The 18419-nt window shown below is 43.1% G+C and overlaps 1 protein-coding gene across 3 annotated transcripts in view; it reads right to left on the reverse strand.

Annotated features, from left to right (window-relative positions):
• LOC132385981 (uncharacterized) overlaps positions 1 to 18419 on the reverse strand; it is a 50595-nt gene that overhangs the window by 28674 nt on the left and 3502 nt on the right. For 2 of the 3 annotated variants that reach the window (XM_059958215.1, XM_059958221.1), the window contains exon 2: positions 11602 to 12624. In XM_059958215.1, coding sequence (XP_059814198.1) covers positions 11602 to 12444 — 843 coding nt within the window. In that variant the 5' untranslated portion in view covers positions 12445 to 12624. The remainder of the gene's footprint in view (positions 1 to 11601; positions 12625 to 18419) is intronic. The other variant, XM_059958227.1, reaches the window with a different exon arrangement.

Raw genomic sequence — 18419 nt, forward strand, 5'->3', positions numbered from 1 at the left:
CTATCCCTCGACTTATGAAAGCTAACACCCCATAAGCTTTCTTAACTACCCTATCTACCTGTGAGGCAACTTTCAGGGATCTGTGGACATGTACCCTCAGATCCCTCTGCTCCTCCACGCCAAGTATCCTGTCATTTACTTTGTACTCTGCCTTGGAGTTTGTCCTTCCAAGGCACCTCACACTTCTCTGGGTTGAACTCCATCTGCCACTTCTCAGCCCACTTCTGCATCTTATCAATGTCTCTCTGCAATCTTTGACAATGCTCAACACTATCCACAACACCACCAACCTTTGTGTCATCTGCCAACTTGCCAACCCACCCTTCTACCCCCACATCCAGGTCATTAATAAAAATCATGAAAAGCAGAGGTCCCAGAACCGATCCTTGTGGGACACCACTAGTCACAACCCTCCAATCTGAATGTACTCCCTTCACCATGACCCTTTGCTTTCTGCAGGCAAGCCAATTATGAATCCACCTGGCCAAACTTCCCTGGATCCCATGCCTTCTGACTTTCTGAATAAGCCTACCGTGTGGTACCTTCTCAAATGCCTTACTAAAATCCATGTAGATCACATCAACTGCACTACCCTCATCTATATGCCTGGTCACCACCTCAAAGAACTCTATCAGGCTTGTTAGACACGATCTTCCCTTCACAAAGCCATGCAGACTGTCCCTGATCAGACCATGATTCTCTAAATGTCCATAGATTCTACCTCTAAGAATCTTTTCCAACAGCTTTCCCACCACCGACGTAAGGCTCACTGGTCTATATTATCCAGACTATCCCTACTACCTTTTTTGAACAAGGGGACAACATTCGCCTCCCTCCAATCCTCTGGTACCATTCCCATGGCCAATGAGGACATAAAGATCCTAGTCAGAGGCTCAGCAATCTCTTACCTTGCCTCGTGGAGCAGCCTGGGGAATATTCTGTCAGGCCCCAAGGTCATATCCGTCCTAATGTATTTTAACAACTCCAACATTCTTCTCCCTTAATATCAACATGCTCCAGAACATCAACCTCACTCATATTATCCTCACTGTCATCAAGTTCCCTCTCATTGGTGAATACCGAAGAGCAGTATTCATTGAGGACCTCACTCACTTTTAAAGCCTCCAGGCACATCTTCCCACCTTTATCTCTAATCAGTCCTAACTTCACTCCTGTCAACCTTCTGTTCTTCACATAATTGAAGAACACCTTGAGGGTTTCCTTTACCCTACTCACCAAGGCCTTCTCATGCCCCCTTCTTGCTCTCCTCAGCTCCTTTCTTGCTATCCTATATTCCTCAATAGACTCATCTGATCCTTGCTTCCTAAACCTCACGTATGCTGCCTTCTTCCACCTGACTAGATTCTCCACCTCACTTGTCACCCATGGTTCCTTCACCCTACCATTCTTTATCTTCCTTACCAGGACAAATTTATCCCTAACATCCTGCAAGAGATCCCGAAACATTGACCACATGTCCATAGTACATTTCCCTGCAAAAACATCATTCCAATTCACACCCACAAGTTCTAGCCTTATAACCTCATAATTTGCCCTTCCCCAATTAAAAATTTTCCTGTCCTCTCTGATTCTATCCTTTTCCACGATAATGTTAAAGGCCAGGGAGCGGAGATATCCCAGCTAGTTGAGTGGTGTCGCAGCAACAACCTTGCACTCAACGTTAGTAAGCCCAAAGAGCTGATTGTGGATTTCAAAAAGGGTAGGACAAGTGAACTTTAACCAATCTTCAGAGGGATCAGGAGGTGGAGAGAGTGAGCAATTACAAGTTCTTAGATGTCAAGATCTGAGGGTCTAACCTGGACCCAATATATTGATGCTGCTATAAAGAAGTCAAGACAGCAGCTATATTTCATTAGGAGTTTGAGGAGATTTGGTTTGTTATATAAAACACTCAAAAACTTCCACAGATGTACAGTGGAGAGCATTCTGACAGGCTGCAACACTGTCTTGAGGGTGGGTGGGGAGGGCAACTTCACAGGATCGAAAGAAGCTACAGAAAGTTGCAAAATTAGTCTGCTCCATCTTGGGTACCAGCCTCCGTGGTATCCAAGGCATCTGCAAGGCGTGGTTTCCCGGAAAGGCGGTGCCCATCATTAATGACCCTCATCACCCAGTACATGCCCTCTTCTCAGTATTACCATCAGGAAGGAGGTACAGAAGCCGGAAGGTACACTATCAGATTCAGAAACAGTTTCTTCCTCTCTGCCATCCGATTCCTAAATGGACATTGAACCCGTGAATGCTACCTCACTTTCTTATTATTTGTTTTTGCACTATATACTATACACACACACATACTGTAATTGTCCTACGTATCTATTTTTCTATATTATCGTATATTGTATTGTACTGTACTGCAAATTTCACGACATATGCCGGTGATAATAAACTTGATTCTGAATTTCCCTGCTGCTGGTTTACACCATGAGTAATTTACAATAACCAGCTATAAACTAGCAGGACTTTGTGACATGGGAGGGGAACGAAATACTCTGAGGGGAAAACCCAGACAGACACAGAACAAGAGGGCAGAACTGATTTGCGATTACTGAGGCAGTAGTACTTTATCCTGTACCTACTGAAAAGATGAACCAGAAGCCAAAAAGAGGCAAGGTGTGCTAGCAATTTTTTAAAGAATATACTTTTATCTACAGCATAGATACGTCAAGACAAACTCATAACTATAGGGAGTCAAGTACATCTCCACAATAAAATTGCTGACAGATTTACGAGATAGTGGCTGCTTTGTTCTTGCATTTAAAGTCCAGAAGACTTCCGTGACCATTAAGGCCATCAGGGTTAATCCCAGCAGAAGCATTTCCTGATTACAATTTGTACTGTTATCTGTCCAAGTATCTTAAGGGTCTGGAAGTCGGATAAATACGAACTGTGCATACATTTTGATTCCCATGTTTGGGGCATGTACATGTTAACTAAGTTAATGACTGGAAAACAGACTGAGGGAATTCTGTGAACGGACCAGTGAAATATTGGTGTATTTTGAGCACCTTAACTCAGTTCTTCAAGAACGAAGAATGAGTCATTTAGTCTGCATGCCGGAATTTATCAGATTAGGTGTAAACAGCAACATTTACACTTTGAGGACTAAGCAGACAATTTGAGACGGAACTTTTAGAAATTTTCCAGTGACGCATGTCATGAAATATGTTGTTCTCTGGAAGCAGTGCAATACAAAACAATAATTACTATAAATTACAAAATAAATAAATAGCTCAAAAGACAAATAACAAGGTAGTGTTCATGGACTCTTCAGGAATCTGATGGTGGAGGGGAAGAAGCTGTTCTTAAGACTTTGAGCGTCGGTCTTCCAGCTCCTGTACCTCCTCTCTGATAGTCGTAATACAAAGAGGACATGCGCCAGAAGGTGAGGGTTTTAAATGATGGACGCTGCCTTCTTGAGACACTGCCTCTTGAAGATGCCTTTGCTGGTAGGGAGGGTTGTGCTTGTGATGAAGCTGAATGCACCTATAGCTCTCTGCAGCCTCTTGCAATCTTGTGCATTGGAAGCTCCATATCAGGCAGTGATACAACCAGTCAGCTCTTTGCCATACATCTGAAGAAATTTGAAAGAGTTTTTGGTGTCATATCAAACCTCCTCAAACTCCTGATAAAGTTAAGCTGCTGGTGTGCCTTCTTCATGACTGCATCGGTGTGTTCAGCCCAAGACAGATCCTCTGAGACACTGATGCTCAGGAACTTGAAACGGACTTTTCCTTTCCACCACCGACCCAATGAGGACTGTTCTCCCAACTTCCCCTTCCTGAAATGCCCAATCAATTCATTGGCCTTGCTGCCGTTGAGTGTGAGGCTGCTTTTGTGACAGTACTCAGCCAGTAAAGATGTCTCACTCCTGTACACCTTCTCGTCAAAATCAGATTCTACCATCAAGTGGTGTCATTGACAAATTCATAGCTGGCATTTGGCTGTGTAGAACAGTGCAGTGAGCTATGCACTTTCTAAACACCCAACCAGAATGTTTACCCTTCCATTATCAAAAGTCCAGTCAATGTCAAGAACCTAACATAGCCAGGGAGACAGAAAATATAATTAGGGTGGCTATTCAATATTTAACAGCCATGCATTTAAAATCAAACTTCAACTTGCGGGGAGTAAAGTTTCACTTGACGCTGAAGAGGAGAAATGCACAATGACATTTAAAGTAAAGTTTTTGGATGTAAGAGTAACTCAGTGTAGGAGGTAGAATTTTGTTGTGGATAGAAGACTGACTGGCTAACTGCCAAATAGGGGCTTCTTCTGAAATGGAAATATGTAAGAATTGGTTACTCAGAGACTGACAGCATTTATGGAAACAAAATTAATGTTTTAGGTCACAGACCCCTTGTCAGAAAGTGAAAGAGAAAACACGTCAAAGTTGGGGAGGATGGGAGAGGCATAGATATGATACAGGGAGTAGACTATATATACAATCGTTAGTGAACCAAGTGAGTTCATCTGGCCAATGTGGACAGGTACAAGACAGATCATGAACAAATATAAAGTCAATAAAAAGGAGAATTGTTTACAATTACAGGAATGTTAAAGTTTCAAAATCCAAGACGGTTGAATATATCACACCTAGTTTGGCCAGTTCTGATGTAGACCGAGGAAAACATGTCATCTTAAGTCATAGAATTCTATGTTGATCTCTGAAGGCTATTCTGGCCAAACATAACAGGGGGTGCTGTTCTTAACGTTTGGCCACTTTTATGAGTAAAAGATGGTTAGGCTAGGCTTGAAGAGTGAAAATATCTTCTTATGAAGCGTACTAGATCCTAAAAGGTCTCCATTTAAAAAAGGTTGCTCAATTATGGTAGAATGAGGCAGTTTTGTTTTTCCCATTCAGAGGATTTCAAGTCTGTGAAGATTGATTCCTCAAAGGGGGTGGGAGCACAGCTTCTAAGGCAGAGGTAGATAGATAATTATAAATAAAGTTTGTGCAAGTTTGCTGTGTAGTTTTTAAATTTGTAATCATGATCTTACTGAATGGCAGAGATGGATTGATGAGCTGAGTGATCTAATCCTGCACCAATTTTCACAAAGTGATGGGTGCAATCTTGGGATAAGCACGTCAGATCCAAACTGAAAACAGTTCCATTTTTCAGAGTTGTGTTACAGTGTTTACTGTGATCGGGAGAGATGTAGATCTTGATACAACATTGATGCAGTGGAGCAGATTAGAAAGGCACAGTTTACATAGATATGGCACAGTTCAACTGGGCAAAGCAAAGCGAAAACATGAAGCTCCTTCAGCTCACAATCAGGTGAAGATCAGAATCGGATTTAATATCACCAGCAAATTTCATGAAATTTGTTAACTTTATGGCAGCAGTAAAATGAAGTATATAATAAATAGAGAAAAACTGAGTTACCTTAAGTGTGTGTGTGTATATATGTCTATTAACAGTTAAGTCAAAATAAGTAGTGCAAAAAAATTAAAAGTAGTGAGGTAGTGATCATGCGCATTTTAGGAATCAGATGGCAGAGGGGAAGAAGCTGTCCCTGAATCACCGAGCGTGTGCCTTCAGGTTTCTGTCCTGGGGGGATGGAGATCCTTAATGATGGATGTCACCTTCCTAAGGCACCACTCCTTGAAGATGTCTTGGATACTACAGAGGCTGATGCCCATGCTAGAGATGACTAATTTTACAACTTTCTGCAACTTATTTCAATCCTGTGCAGTAGCCCCCGCCCTCCCGCATACCAGGCGGTGATGCAGCCAGTCAGAATGCTCTCCGCGGTATAGTACAGTTGTAGGAGTGATATGGATACAGTGGTAAAGTGACCAAACGTTAATTCACAGACCCAATTTCAAATTCCAACTGACAATAATCTGGAACTTGGAAGACAAGAACTCCGGTAATAATGACTGTTATAGGACTGTTACATCTGGTTCAGTGGCACCGTTCTGGAATACAAATCTGCCATCTGCACCCAGTCTGGTGCCTTGTGTTTAGCTGTTAAGTGCCTTCAAATGGTTTCTCAAATGCCATCATTGCCATTTTCAAACAGAGAAAATATAAAAGCATACAGGTCATCTGTTATCAACTCGGACTCATAGCTCTGAAACACGGGTGGGTTTTCAGCTGAAGCGGGGTCCAGAGTATTTCTAGATTCTCTGTCCCCTTTAAATTCACTGATTCAGGTAAAAGAATGAAAATGAAGCCTGTGCATTGATAGGAGTAACACCCAGTCATCCAGCACCACTGAACTAGATTACTGGAATTTTACTGCATTTGGCACAAGTTAGAAATATAGTGAAATATTCTTCATGAACATATGGCCAACACCTTCCAAGAAACTCAGCACCATTCAGGACAGAGCAGTCCTGATGATTAGTACCCCAGTCACTACCCACCAGTTCTCCCCACCATTAACCAATAGTAGCCACAGTGTGCACCAGCCTCAAGCTATCACTCAGCTTGGCTACTTTCACAACACTTCCCCTGCAACCTCTTCAATCATAAACGACAGCGTTTAGAGGTGTATGGCAAAGCATCATTGCATTGCTCCCCCAAGTCACACTCTGTCCCTACTCAACTATCAGTGGGTGAAAATCCTAGTACTTCCAACCCAATGGGGCAAAGAGAGGACCTTCAGTTCAAGGAAGACACCCATCACCACCTTCTCAAGAGCAGAGACAGGCAAAAAACACTGGCTTTGCCAGTGACACCCAAAGTGGACTGAACTAATGGTGTCCAGTTGCATTGACTGGACGATCCGCACTGCCTTGAAAAAGTATTCAGCCCCCACAACTATTTACACATTTTAGGATCTCTTTTTCTAAATTTAAAATGTATTGAACTAGGATTTTTGAGCTGATCTACAAAATATTGTTTATTATGTCAAATTAAAAGAAAAATTCCAACACCTGTCGATCTATTAAAAAGAAAAAAGACAAAATTGGGAGGCTGGAGAAGTATTCTTCCCCTCTGTAATTACTACATTAACTTTATTCAGGTACAGTACTGTACATTACCTCAGCAACTCTCCCTTTTTGTTGATGTTGAAAATCGCTATTTTCCACCTGAATAAATACCCTTTTCCTCTGTAAGGTCCAACATTATGGTAGATTTTCAAGAGACCAAACCAAAATGAAGACAAAAGAGTGAGCATTCAAAGCAAGTCAGGGAAGTGACAGAGAAGCACAAATCTGGGTGCTTCTCAAAGACCATCTCAAAGGCACTGAACATACCTCAGAGTTCAGTGCAGTCCATTGTGAAAATGTGGGAAAAAATATGAAACCACAGCTGTGCTGCCTAGGTCAGACTGCCCCTTTCAAATCCTGGATGAAAACCTGCTAGCCTCTGCCAGAAAGCTAAAATTGGGGAGGAAGTTGGTCCCCACACAGCCAAAGCAACTACTGAGTGGCTCAATCGAAGAAAACTGATGTCCTGACTGGCCCAGTCAGAGTCCCAACCCTAACACAATCGAACATTTGTCAAGACCACAAGATTACTGTCCACTGCTGCTCCTGAATAACCTGGCACAGCTTGAGCAAATTTGTAAGGAGTAACGGGCAAATCTTGCTCCATCGCATTGTGGAAAGCTACTGGAGATTTATCCAAAAAGACTAATAGCTATGAGGTGTGGTTCAACAAAGTACTGAGTAAAACAGAATGAATACTTTTGAACTGTTGGCATTTTAGTTTTTGAATTTTGAATTTTTCATTCTTTACAATTTTTCCTGTTTATTTTGGGTCTCTATTCTGAGAAAGGAGCATGCGATTCTCAAATAAAAATTCTCAGTTACATTGATCAAAATCCTTGGTTTTAACACTCATTTATGTGAATGAAAGATTGGGGTAGAATACTTTTACAAGGCACTGCAAGTTACCCAGTGAATTAAACTACACATGCTGGAAATCTGAAATAAAAACAAAATGTTGCAAAGATAATGGTGAGCTGCATCTGCAGAAAAAGAAACCGAAATGTTTCAGACTGAAAACCCATTTGACCTGAAACATTAATTATTTCTCTAGCTACAGATGACACGACCGTGGTGGGTCTCATCAGCAAGAACGACAAGTCAGCTTACAGGGAGGAGGTGCAGCGGCTAACAGATTGGTGCAGAGCCAACACCCTGTCTCTAAATGTGAACAAAATAAAAGAGATGGTTGTTGACTTCAGGAGAGCATGGAGCGACCACTCTCCGCTGAACATTGACAGCTCCTCCATTGAGATTGTTAAGAGCACCAGATTTCTTGGTGTTCACCTGGTAGAGAATCTCACCTGGTCCCTCAACACCAACTCCATAGCAAAGAAAGCCCAGCAGCATCTCTACTGTGAAGGCTGAGGAAAGTCCATCCCCCACACCCCATCCTCACCACGTTCTACAGGGGATGTATCGAGAGCATCCCGAGCAGCTGCATCACTGCCTGGTTTGGGATTCGCACCGTCTCAGATCTCAAGACCCTGCAGCGGATAGTGAGGTCAGCTGAGAAGATCATCAGGGTCTCTCTTCCCGCCATTACAGATATTTACACCACACGCTGCACCTGCAAAGCTAACAGCATTGTGAGGGACCCCACACACCCCTCACACAAACTCTTCTTCCTCCTGCCATCTGGCAAAAGGTACCGAAGCATTCGGGCTCTCATGACCAGACTGTGTAATAGTTTCTTCCCCCAAGCCATCAGACTCCTCAATACTCAGAGTCTAGACTAACATTGTAATTTGCCCTCTACTGTACCTATTATCTTGTTTATTAATTATTGTACTGCCCTGCACTATTTTGTGCACTTTATGTGGTCTTGTGCAGGTCTGTAGTCTAGTGCAGTTTTTATGTTGTTTTACATAGTCTACTGTAGCCTTGTGCTGTCTCACATAGTCTAGTGTAGTTTTGTGTTGTTTCATGTAGCACCATGGTCCTGGAGGAACATTCGTTTCTTTTTTACTGTGTACTGTACCAGCAGCTTATGGTCGAAATGACAATAAAAGCAACTAGAACTTGAACTTGAGATGCTGTCTGACCTGTTGAGTGTTAAGAATTTTTTGTTTTTATTTGATATCACTTACATCTTTAATGTTTTTGCCCTTTGCTCCCCATGAATTATTTCTCCCATACCTAGCCCTCACAGGTTTTACTTCAGTGCTTAAAGACCACTGCGCCAGTGTTCACATTTAGCACCATTAGACCTTGCTTTCCTCTGTCAATCACACACACTTCAGATAACTCCTATGAATATTTGACACACCAGTCAGTTGGCTCTTCCCCTTGCTAACAAGCCAAAGTTACCTTCAGTTCATTGCAATTTCTTATCCATCTTCTTTCACACTCAAATGCAGTTCAACTTAGTCAGGAGATGGGTCTCTTGCGACATTGGTACCCTTCACTTAAAGAGAACCACTCTGTCCTAAACTGTCACCCTTTTCCATTCCATTACCTCCCAATCTTTCAAATCAGACACCGAAATAACTCCAGCCAGAAATCACAGATGGCTTCTATAACTGCTCTATAAGCCATATAACCCTTGCTATCTCTGACATGGTAAATACAATCTTTTATCAATACCTTCCTTCCATTCCCCAAAAAACAGCACATCACCACCATCATTGGCTAAGCCGACCAGCTTAACATCATATATGCAAGCCCACGTGCGCAGGGGTGTGGGGGAGAGATGCAAGCCCACGTGCGTGGGGCCGGGGGTGGGGATAGACGCAAGCCCACGTGGGCGGGGGTGTGGGGGATAGACGCAAACCCTCGTGGGTGGGGCCGGGGGGGGATAGACGCAAGCCCATGTGTGCGGGGCTGGGGGGGGGGATAGACGCAAGCCCACGTGCGCGGGGCCCAGAGGGGAATAGACGCAAGCCCACGTGCACGGGGCCCGGGGGGGGGGGATAGACGCAAGCCCACGTGTGCGGGGCCCGGGGGGTGGGGATAGACGTAAGCCCACGTGTGCGGGGCCCGTGGGGGGGGGATAGACACAAGCCCACGTGTGCGGGGCCCTTGGGGGGATAGACGCAAGCCCACGTGCGCGGGGCCCGGGGGGGGATAGACACAAGCCCAAGTGCACGGGGCCCGGGGGGGGGGATAGACGTAAGCCCACGTGTGCGGGGCCCGTGGGGGGGATAGACGCAAGCCCACGTGTGCGGGGGTGTCACAGCACAGCTTACAGAAATCATCAGTAGATGCCTAAAGCATTAGCGCTGTGAGCAGACTTCAAGCTAGCACGGGGAATGCCTACTGGATTTCAAGTGCAACCCCTTCACCACCTGTCCATCAGAGTTCCACTTCCCTGTGGAGGGAACATTGGTTTTAAATGGTGCCAATTACAAAACAAGCTATAACTGAAAAGAGGAACAATGGTGGTTACTGGAAACTAATGATAAAACCATTTTGAGATAAGAGTGAACGGAAGGGATATTAATATTCACACTCAGCAGACAGAAACAGTTTCTAATTGTGGGTTGTCATGGAGTGAATGGGAGGAACTGAGAGGACTTCTATTAAACTCCGACATGCAATTATGACCTCATAGTAGTTTTGAACCAAGCATGGCCAATCACAAGTATGACCAATAGAAAAACAAATTTGATAGGAAAAAGCCTCTAAAGTGATTAAATCAAAAAGGTAGCTAGGTTAGAGAATGCTCTCTCCTAGCTGCAATGTCTGGGGAAGAAGGGTGGTCTGGTGGTGGTCAGTGTTGAAATGTAGGTTGTAGTTCAAGGCAGAATCTCTCTCTTAAGTGACTTTGGTGTAACTTCCCACTTTGATGTAGACTTGGTTTCCTCTCCATTGCACTCCTGAATGCTATAACTTGTTCAATAGATTCCATTGTTTAATTTCTATTCTCCTTTTAGCTCCTTGAACTTGGCTCAATGGACAGGACTTATTAGTCTTATAAATACATTTTCAGACAGACGCTATCCAATGACATCTAGCAGTAGTTTCTCTTCTATTCAACCAGCCAATTTCTTACTATTTGCCAATTTTAATTTGGTTATTCTGTGATCCACAACTTAGATACCCAAAGGGCGTAACACTCTTGCTCAGTGATGATACTAGATTTAATATCCACAGAAAAGAGTTACTAGTTTGAAAACTAGCAACAATTTAATTTGTTCCTGACTACTGGGGGCATTTTTGCATGATTACAGCAAATCCATCAGTACAAGTTATTAACAAATAAGCTTTGTAATTTAACCTGACATTCCCAGTAATCCAGAATTTACACCCTTGTAACTCAGTTCCTGATACTTTCCATCTAGTAGGTCACAAAATCTCAATCAGCAATTTTCCATTTTTAACTTCCACTGAAACACCTTGTTGCTATCATTAATTTACTTATAATGAAAGAACAAGTTCTGAAGATTTTAAAAACTGCTAAAAGAATTTTGGAGAAAGAAGATGCCTAGTCAATGCAGGGATTACCAGCAAAAATACACCTTTTGCAGATGCCTGAAATAAGGTAAAAATACAGAAAATGCTGGTACACTCAAAAATCGGAGTGTTTTCCAACTTATATTTACCCTGATATGTTGCATTTTCAGTATTTTTGTGATTACATTTTACCAATTTCAATGACAATCATTATTTATAAAAGAAGTTGCCATTCTGACCTTCAAAGCAGAATTTGCAGAGAGAATCTCCTGGATTTGCAAAAGTGACGAGGTAGGAGGGCACAGAACACCACCGAAGTCTGAAGTTGTAGTTTCTCTGCAGTCGCTCTGAAAGGTGCTTTCCACTAACCAGCCATTACTCTCAAATGGTGCCCACTTCAGAGTGGAGTCTGCAAAACCAACGCCTTGGCCTGGATTGTCGTTAGCATCCCTAGAAATGTTTAACTTTGAAGTGCTGACCGATTGTGCATAAGCATTGGCTGCTGATACAGAGAGTTTGGATTCATTGTCAAATTCAACCCTTGTATGAGATTTATGGTCCTGGCTGGGAAAAGGATGATGGCTTCTGAAGTTGTCATTAAAAACATTGCTGCCCTGTTGCAGGGAATGCTCTTCCCCAGAATTATTCTCTTCTATCATGGGAAACCCACAAGTACCAACACCCTGATGTGGAACAAGAGGCGGTTTACAATAACTTGCAAAGTCACTCCATATATCATTACTTCCTTCCTCCATCCATGCACTCGGTAATTCCTCTGGCAAAACATTTTTCTGTTTGTCCTCCACCGAATCAGCCCCGGTTAAGATGTGCTTCTCGTCTGAAACAGCATCCTCCATGAAGATTACATGACCAGCAACATTTGACTCCTGAGAATCCACTGCTTCAGAATCAGAAGTTATATTAGTATCTAATTTTATTGTCTCTCCTTTGAAGGCCCCCTTAGGCTTAAGATAATTGTGATTTGCTAATGGATTTCTGACATCTAATCCACAGTCATCCAATGGAACAGAAATTTCCACATTTCCATTTATTTCTTTTTGTTTCATGGAGTGTCCTGCCATGATCCAGGAAAGAATATCTGCATTCTAATTTTCTTCATCTTGTTGGAAAATTGCTGCTGGTAATCTTTCTTGACACAGTATAAATGCAGTTATGTTGGTGGGACATAGTCTTCAAAAATAATAGTTTGGAGTTTTAACACAGTCAGAAATTGAAAGTGGTTCACGAAGGACTTAACTGCTCTGAAGAAAAAATGGAAAATGATTTTCAGTATTTTATTTTTAAGTTTACAGCTAAGATTAGTTTAGAGGTAAAAATAATGTAACTTTATGAAAATTAATGATTTGAAAACAGGATTTGCACAACATCGATATTACTTCACAATTATAGATTAGTCACATTAAATTATTAAATAGAATAGTCTCTAATTGTATTGTTTTCGCATGACCTTCAGGATTTATACTAATACTGTAGTTAGCTTAGTCTGTTAAAAATATAAACATTAGGAAGTGAAAGGTTGTTGTAATATCAGATACTGAATTTAAAAAGCAAGCAAAGGGCTATTCTAACCAGGCTAATATCAATTCTGGCACATAGAAACATAGAAAATAGGTGCAGGAGTAGGCCATTCGGCTCTTCGAGCCTGCACCACCATTCAGTATGATCATGGCTGATCATCCAACTCAGAACCCTGTACCTGCTTTCTCTCCATATCCCCTTATCCCTTTAGCCACAAGGGCCATATCTAACTTCCTCTTAAATATAGCCAATGAACCGGCCTCAACTGTTTCCTGTGGCAGAGAATTCCACAGATTCACCACTCTCTGTGTGAAGAAGTTTTTCCTCATTTCGGTCCTAAAAGGCTTTCCCTTTATCCTTAAACTGTGACCCCTCGTTCTGGACTTCCCCAACATCGGAAACAATCTTCCTGCATCTAGCCTGTCCGATCCCTTTAGAATTTAATACGTTTCAATAAGATCCCCCCTCAATCTTCTAAATTCCAGTGAATACAATAGCTATCTTCCAATGGTCTATTCAAAGTTTTCCACCACCTTTAAGAATTCAGGATGGGCAAGATACTGCCTATGCTTTACACAAGCCTTAACAGCACAATCAAGCTCAACATTCTCAATGGCAGCCACTGATAAAGCCAGAGGGAGTCGAAACCCTTGCCAGAGATAAGCTGTACCAGCAGGATCCCCAGAGTACCTCAGATCAATAATTTCTACTCTATTTTAGCATTGAACTGTCTAGTGTGTTTTTTCTTACACTGATACCAAAATAAGTAGACTTATAAGTGAATAATCTGTTATTGATGGTGCTTTTGAAAGGAAGAATGCTAATCAGCACAATAAAAATATTGTACATTTAGTGTTCATAATGTGGCCATTGCACCATTTCCCCATATTTGCATAAAAATAAAGCCTTGTTTCCTATTTCATTTAATAGATGACACCTCTGACAACAGAGGTAAGACCTCTTAGTAAGACAACAAAAAGTTTTAACATATGATTTTCTGCTTTAAATACCAAGGGAATTACAAATGAATGGAATTGAATTCAAAAGAAAAGTATTATTTATCTTTGGAAAAATATGATTAAGAAATTCAGGCTATACATGGAAATGAATAAACAGTCAAGGATTCAGGCTGAGACCCTTGATCCGAACTGGAAAGGAAGGGGAAAGATGCCAGAATAAACTTCAAAATTCAAAGTAAATTCATTATCAATATACAGATTTGTCACCACAACCCAGAGATTCACTTTCCTATGGGCATGGACAGTAAATAGCAAGAAACAATAGAATTAATGAAAGCGACACACACAAAATGCTGGTGGAACACAGCAGGCCAGGCAGCATCTATAGGGAGAAGTATAGTCGTCATTTCGGGTCGAGACTTTTCGTCAGAACTAACTGAAAGAAGAGATAGTAAGGGATTTGAAAATGGGAGGGGGAAGGAGAGATCCAAAATGATAGGAGAAGACAGGAAGGGGAGGGAGAAGAGCTGGAAAGGTGATTGGCAAAAGAGATACAGAGCTGGAGAGGGAGAGGATCATGGGACGGGAGGCCTAGAGAGAAAGAAAGGGGGAGGGGAGCACCAGAGGGAGATGGAGAACAGGCAAGGAGTGATTGTGAGAGGGGCAGAGAGAGAAAAAAGGGACTAAGTAGATAGATAGATAATAAATAGATAGATAAATAAGGGATGGGGTAAGAAGGGGAGGAGGGCATTAATGGAAGTTAGAGAAATCAAATTAATGAAAGATCATACCCAACTAGAAAGACAAACAACCAACAAGTAAAAGAGAACAAGCTGTGCCAATACAAAAAGCAAAAAAAAAAATCGAGAACACTAGATAAAGAGTCCTTGAAAGTCAGTGAAGGTTTTGTGGGAACTGTTCAGTGATGGGGTGTGTGAAGTTACCCTCTCTGGTTCATGAGCTAATGATTGAGGGGTAATAAGTATTCCTGAACCTGGTGGTGCTGATCCTGAGGCTCCTGTACCTCCTTCCTGATGGAAACAGTGAGAAAAGAGCATGGCCTAGATGGTGGAGGTCCGTGATAATGGATGATGTTTTCTTGCAACAGTGCTCCACACAGATGTACTCAGTGGTGGGAAGGGCTTTACCCACGATGGACTGGGCCATAGCCTACGTTCTGTAGGGTTTTCTATTCAAAGGCATTGGTGTTTTCATACCAGACCAGGATACTCTCCACCACAAATCTATAGAAGTCTGTCAAAGTTTGGGATGACACCTGGAACCTTCATCAACTTTTGAGAAAGTAGAGGCACTGCTGTACTTTCTTCGTGATGGTACTTGTGCGAGGGACCCCGACAGATAATTGGAAATGACAACACCGAGGAATTTAAAGTTGATGACCCTCTCCACCTCTGATTCCCCCAAATAGACCTCCTGTAGTCAATAATCAGCTTTGCAGGAGAGGTTGTTGTTGTGGCACCACTCAGCCATATTTTCAATCCCCCTCCTATATGCTGATTCATCACCACCATTGATAAGGACAATGACAGTGGTGTCATTTGAAAAGTTATATATGGCATTGGAGTGGTGCTTAGCCTCATAGTCAATAAGAATAGAGTGAGTAGAGCAGGAACTAAGCACAGTCTTGTGCTGCACCAGTGTTGATGTTGACTGTGGAAGTGACGCTGCCAATCCAAACTGAATGGGGTCTGCAAGAGAGGAAGTTGAAGATCCAGTGGCTCAAGAAGGCACTGAGGCCCGGGTCTTGAAGCTTATTGTTTAGTTTTGAGGGGAAACTGGGGAGAGGAGAAGGAGCACAAGCTAGTAGGTGATAGGTGAAGTCAGGTGAGTGGAGGAGAGATGAGGCAAGAAACTGGGAGGTGACAGGTGGAAAAGGAAAGGGCTGGAGAAGAAGGAAATTGATACAAGAAGGGAGTGGCGTATGGGAGAAAGAGATGGTGGAGCAGCACCAGGGGAAGTGATAGGTAGGTGAGGAGCAGAGGTGTTGGGGGGGATGGGGGACAGAGTGGGGAATTGAAGAAGGGGGAGGGGGGAAATCTTACCAGGAGAAATCAGTGGTCATGCTATGAGGTTGGAGGCTACCTGGACAGAATATGAGGTGTTGTTCCTCAGATCTGAGAGTGGCAGAAGAGAGGGCTATGGACTCACATCACGGAATGGGAATGGGGAATGGAATTAAAATGGTTAGCCACCGGGAAATCCTGCTTTTTGTGGATGGATTAAAGGTGCCCCATAAAGCAGCTCCCCAACCTACATCAGGACTCACCAGTGTGGAGGAGGCTACATTAGGAGCACTGGATAGAGTAGACAACCCAAAAAGATTCGCAGGTGAAGTTTTACCTCACCTGGAAGGAATATTTGGGGCCATGAGTGGAGGCGAGAGAAGAGGCACATGAGAAGATGTAGCACTTCTTCCACTTTCAGGGATAAGTGTCAGGAGGGAGATTGGGGGAGGGACAAATGTACAAGGGAATCATGACTGGACCTCTTCCTATCTTGTCTCCAGTAAAACTGCCATTCCCTTTTCTCTTACCCCCCTTCCCACTCTTCGTTTCTGCCGGATTTGTTCCCAGGATGGGGATGTCCTTTACAGGACATCAGAAATGTCCTCCTTTTTCAGAGAGAGAGAGCTTACCTTCCTCTGCTATTGTTGCTGCCCTCACCTGCATCTCCCCCCATTTCCTGGAAATCCGTGTTTATCCCATTATCCTGCCGCTTTAACAGGGATAGAGTTCCTCTTGTCCTCACCTACCACCCCATGAGTCTCTGCACCCAACACATTCTCTGTAACTTCCACTATGTTCAAAAGCACCCTGCCACCAAACACATCTTTATCTTTCTCAGCCCCCACTCTCCCCACCTTCTGCAGGGATCACTCCCTTCGTGATCCCCTTATCCATTCAGCCCTAACCACTAATCTCCCTCCTGCCACTTAACTCAGCACACGGAAGAACTGCTACAATTGCCCATTCACCACCTCCCACTCCTCCATTCAGGGCACCAAACAGACCTTCCAGATGGAGAGGGTTCAGAGAAGATTCTCGAGAATGATTCCAGGAATGAAAGGGTTACTGTATGAGGAATGTCTGGCAGCTCTTGGGCTGTATTCCCTGGAGTTCAGGAGAATGAGGTGGGGGATCTCGCAGAGACATTCCGAATGTTAAAAGACCTGAACAGATTAGATATGGCAAAGTTATTTCCCATGGTAGGGACTCTAGGTCAAGAGGGCACGACTTCAGGATTGGAGGACGTCCATTTAGAATGGAGATGCAGAGAAATTACTTTAGTCAGAGGGTGGTAAATCTGTGGAATTTCTTGCCACGAGCAGCTGTGGAGGTCGAGTCATTGGGTGCATTTAAGACAGATATAGACAGGTTCTTGATTAGCCAGGGTATCAAAGGGTATGGGGTGAAGGCAGGGGAGTGGGGATGACTGAATGACTGGATTGAATGGCAGAGCAAACTCGATGGGCCAAGTGGCCCACTTCAGCTCCTATATCTTATGGTCTTATAAGGCAACACCTCACCTGCAAATCTGTTGGTGTTATCTACTGTATCCAGCCTTCTCTACACTGGTGAGACCCGACATTAATTGGGAGGTGCTTTGTGGAGCACCTCTGCTTTTTGTGGATGGAGCGGAATTTTCTGGCAGCCAGTCATTTTAATTCCTATCCTCATTCCAACACATTGGTCCATGGCCTCATCTTCTTCCACAAAGATGGATGAGCAACATTCCATCTGGGTAGCCTCCAACTTGATGGCATGGGCATTGATTTCTCCAGCGTCCGGTAATTTTTCCCCCCTTCCCTTCAATTCCCCTCTTTGGCCTTCCTCTCACCTCTTCTCCTCACCTTTCCCTGGTATCTCTCCTCCTTCCCTTTCTGCCATGATAACTCTCCTCTCTTCTTTCTCCAGCCCTTAACATTTCCACTTAACTCCTTCAAGCTTGAACTCCTCCCCCTGCCCCCTCCCCATTTTTCTGGCTTCTTACCCCTTTCTTTCCAATCCTGATCACAGCTCACAGCCTGAAACGTCGACTGTTCATTCATTTCCAGATGCTGTCTGACCTGCTGAGTTCCTCCAGCATTGTATGTGCCTGTTTATCGGGATTTCCAACATTCATAGAATCTCTTGTGCTCATGTTTATACTCATGGCACCTTTGAGCTGTTCAAGATCAATTTTAGAACCACTGTAACTAGTGAGATTTGGAATGCCAGCAAAAATTTGCTTTTGGTGAAATCGAATGCTAGATCTCAGGTCTGAGTGTAATGCAAACAAAAACTGGTCAAACCTTTCCAGCTATTCAACTATAAAGACAAGATTGTGCCCCAAATAAATTGACATGAACTTAGCCATAAGAGTCAAACAGAAACTGGGTTTAGGGAGAGTTGAGCAGAAAGAAAGCATGGAAACTGCCCTTTGCATTACAAGGACCATTGGGCACCCAGTTGTACACTAATCCTACACTAACCTATTTTACCTTCACCGCATTCTTATAATTACACACACAGAAATTTACAGTGCTAACTAATCTAGAA

Source organism: Hypanus sabinus, chromosome 2 (genome assembly GCF_030144855.1).
Source record: "Hypanus sabinus isolate sHypSab1 chromosome 2, sHypSab1.hap1, whole genome shotgun sequence".
NCBI classification, from domain to species: Eukaryota; Metazoa; Chordata; class Chondrichthyes; order Myliobatiformes; family Dasyatidae; genus Hypanus; species Hypanus sabinus.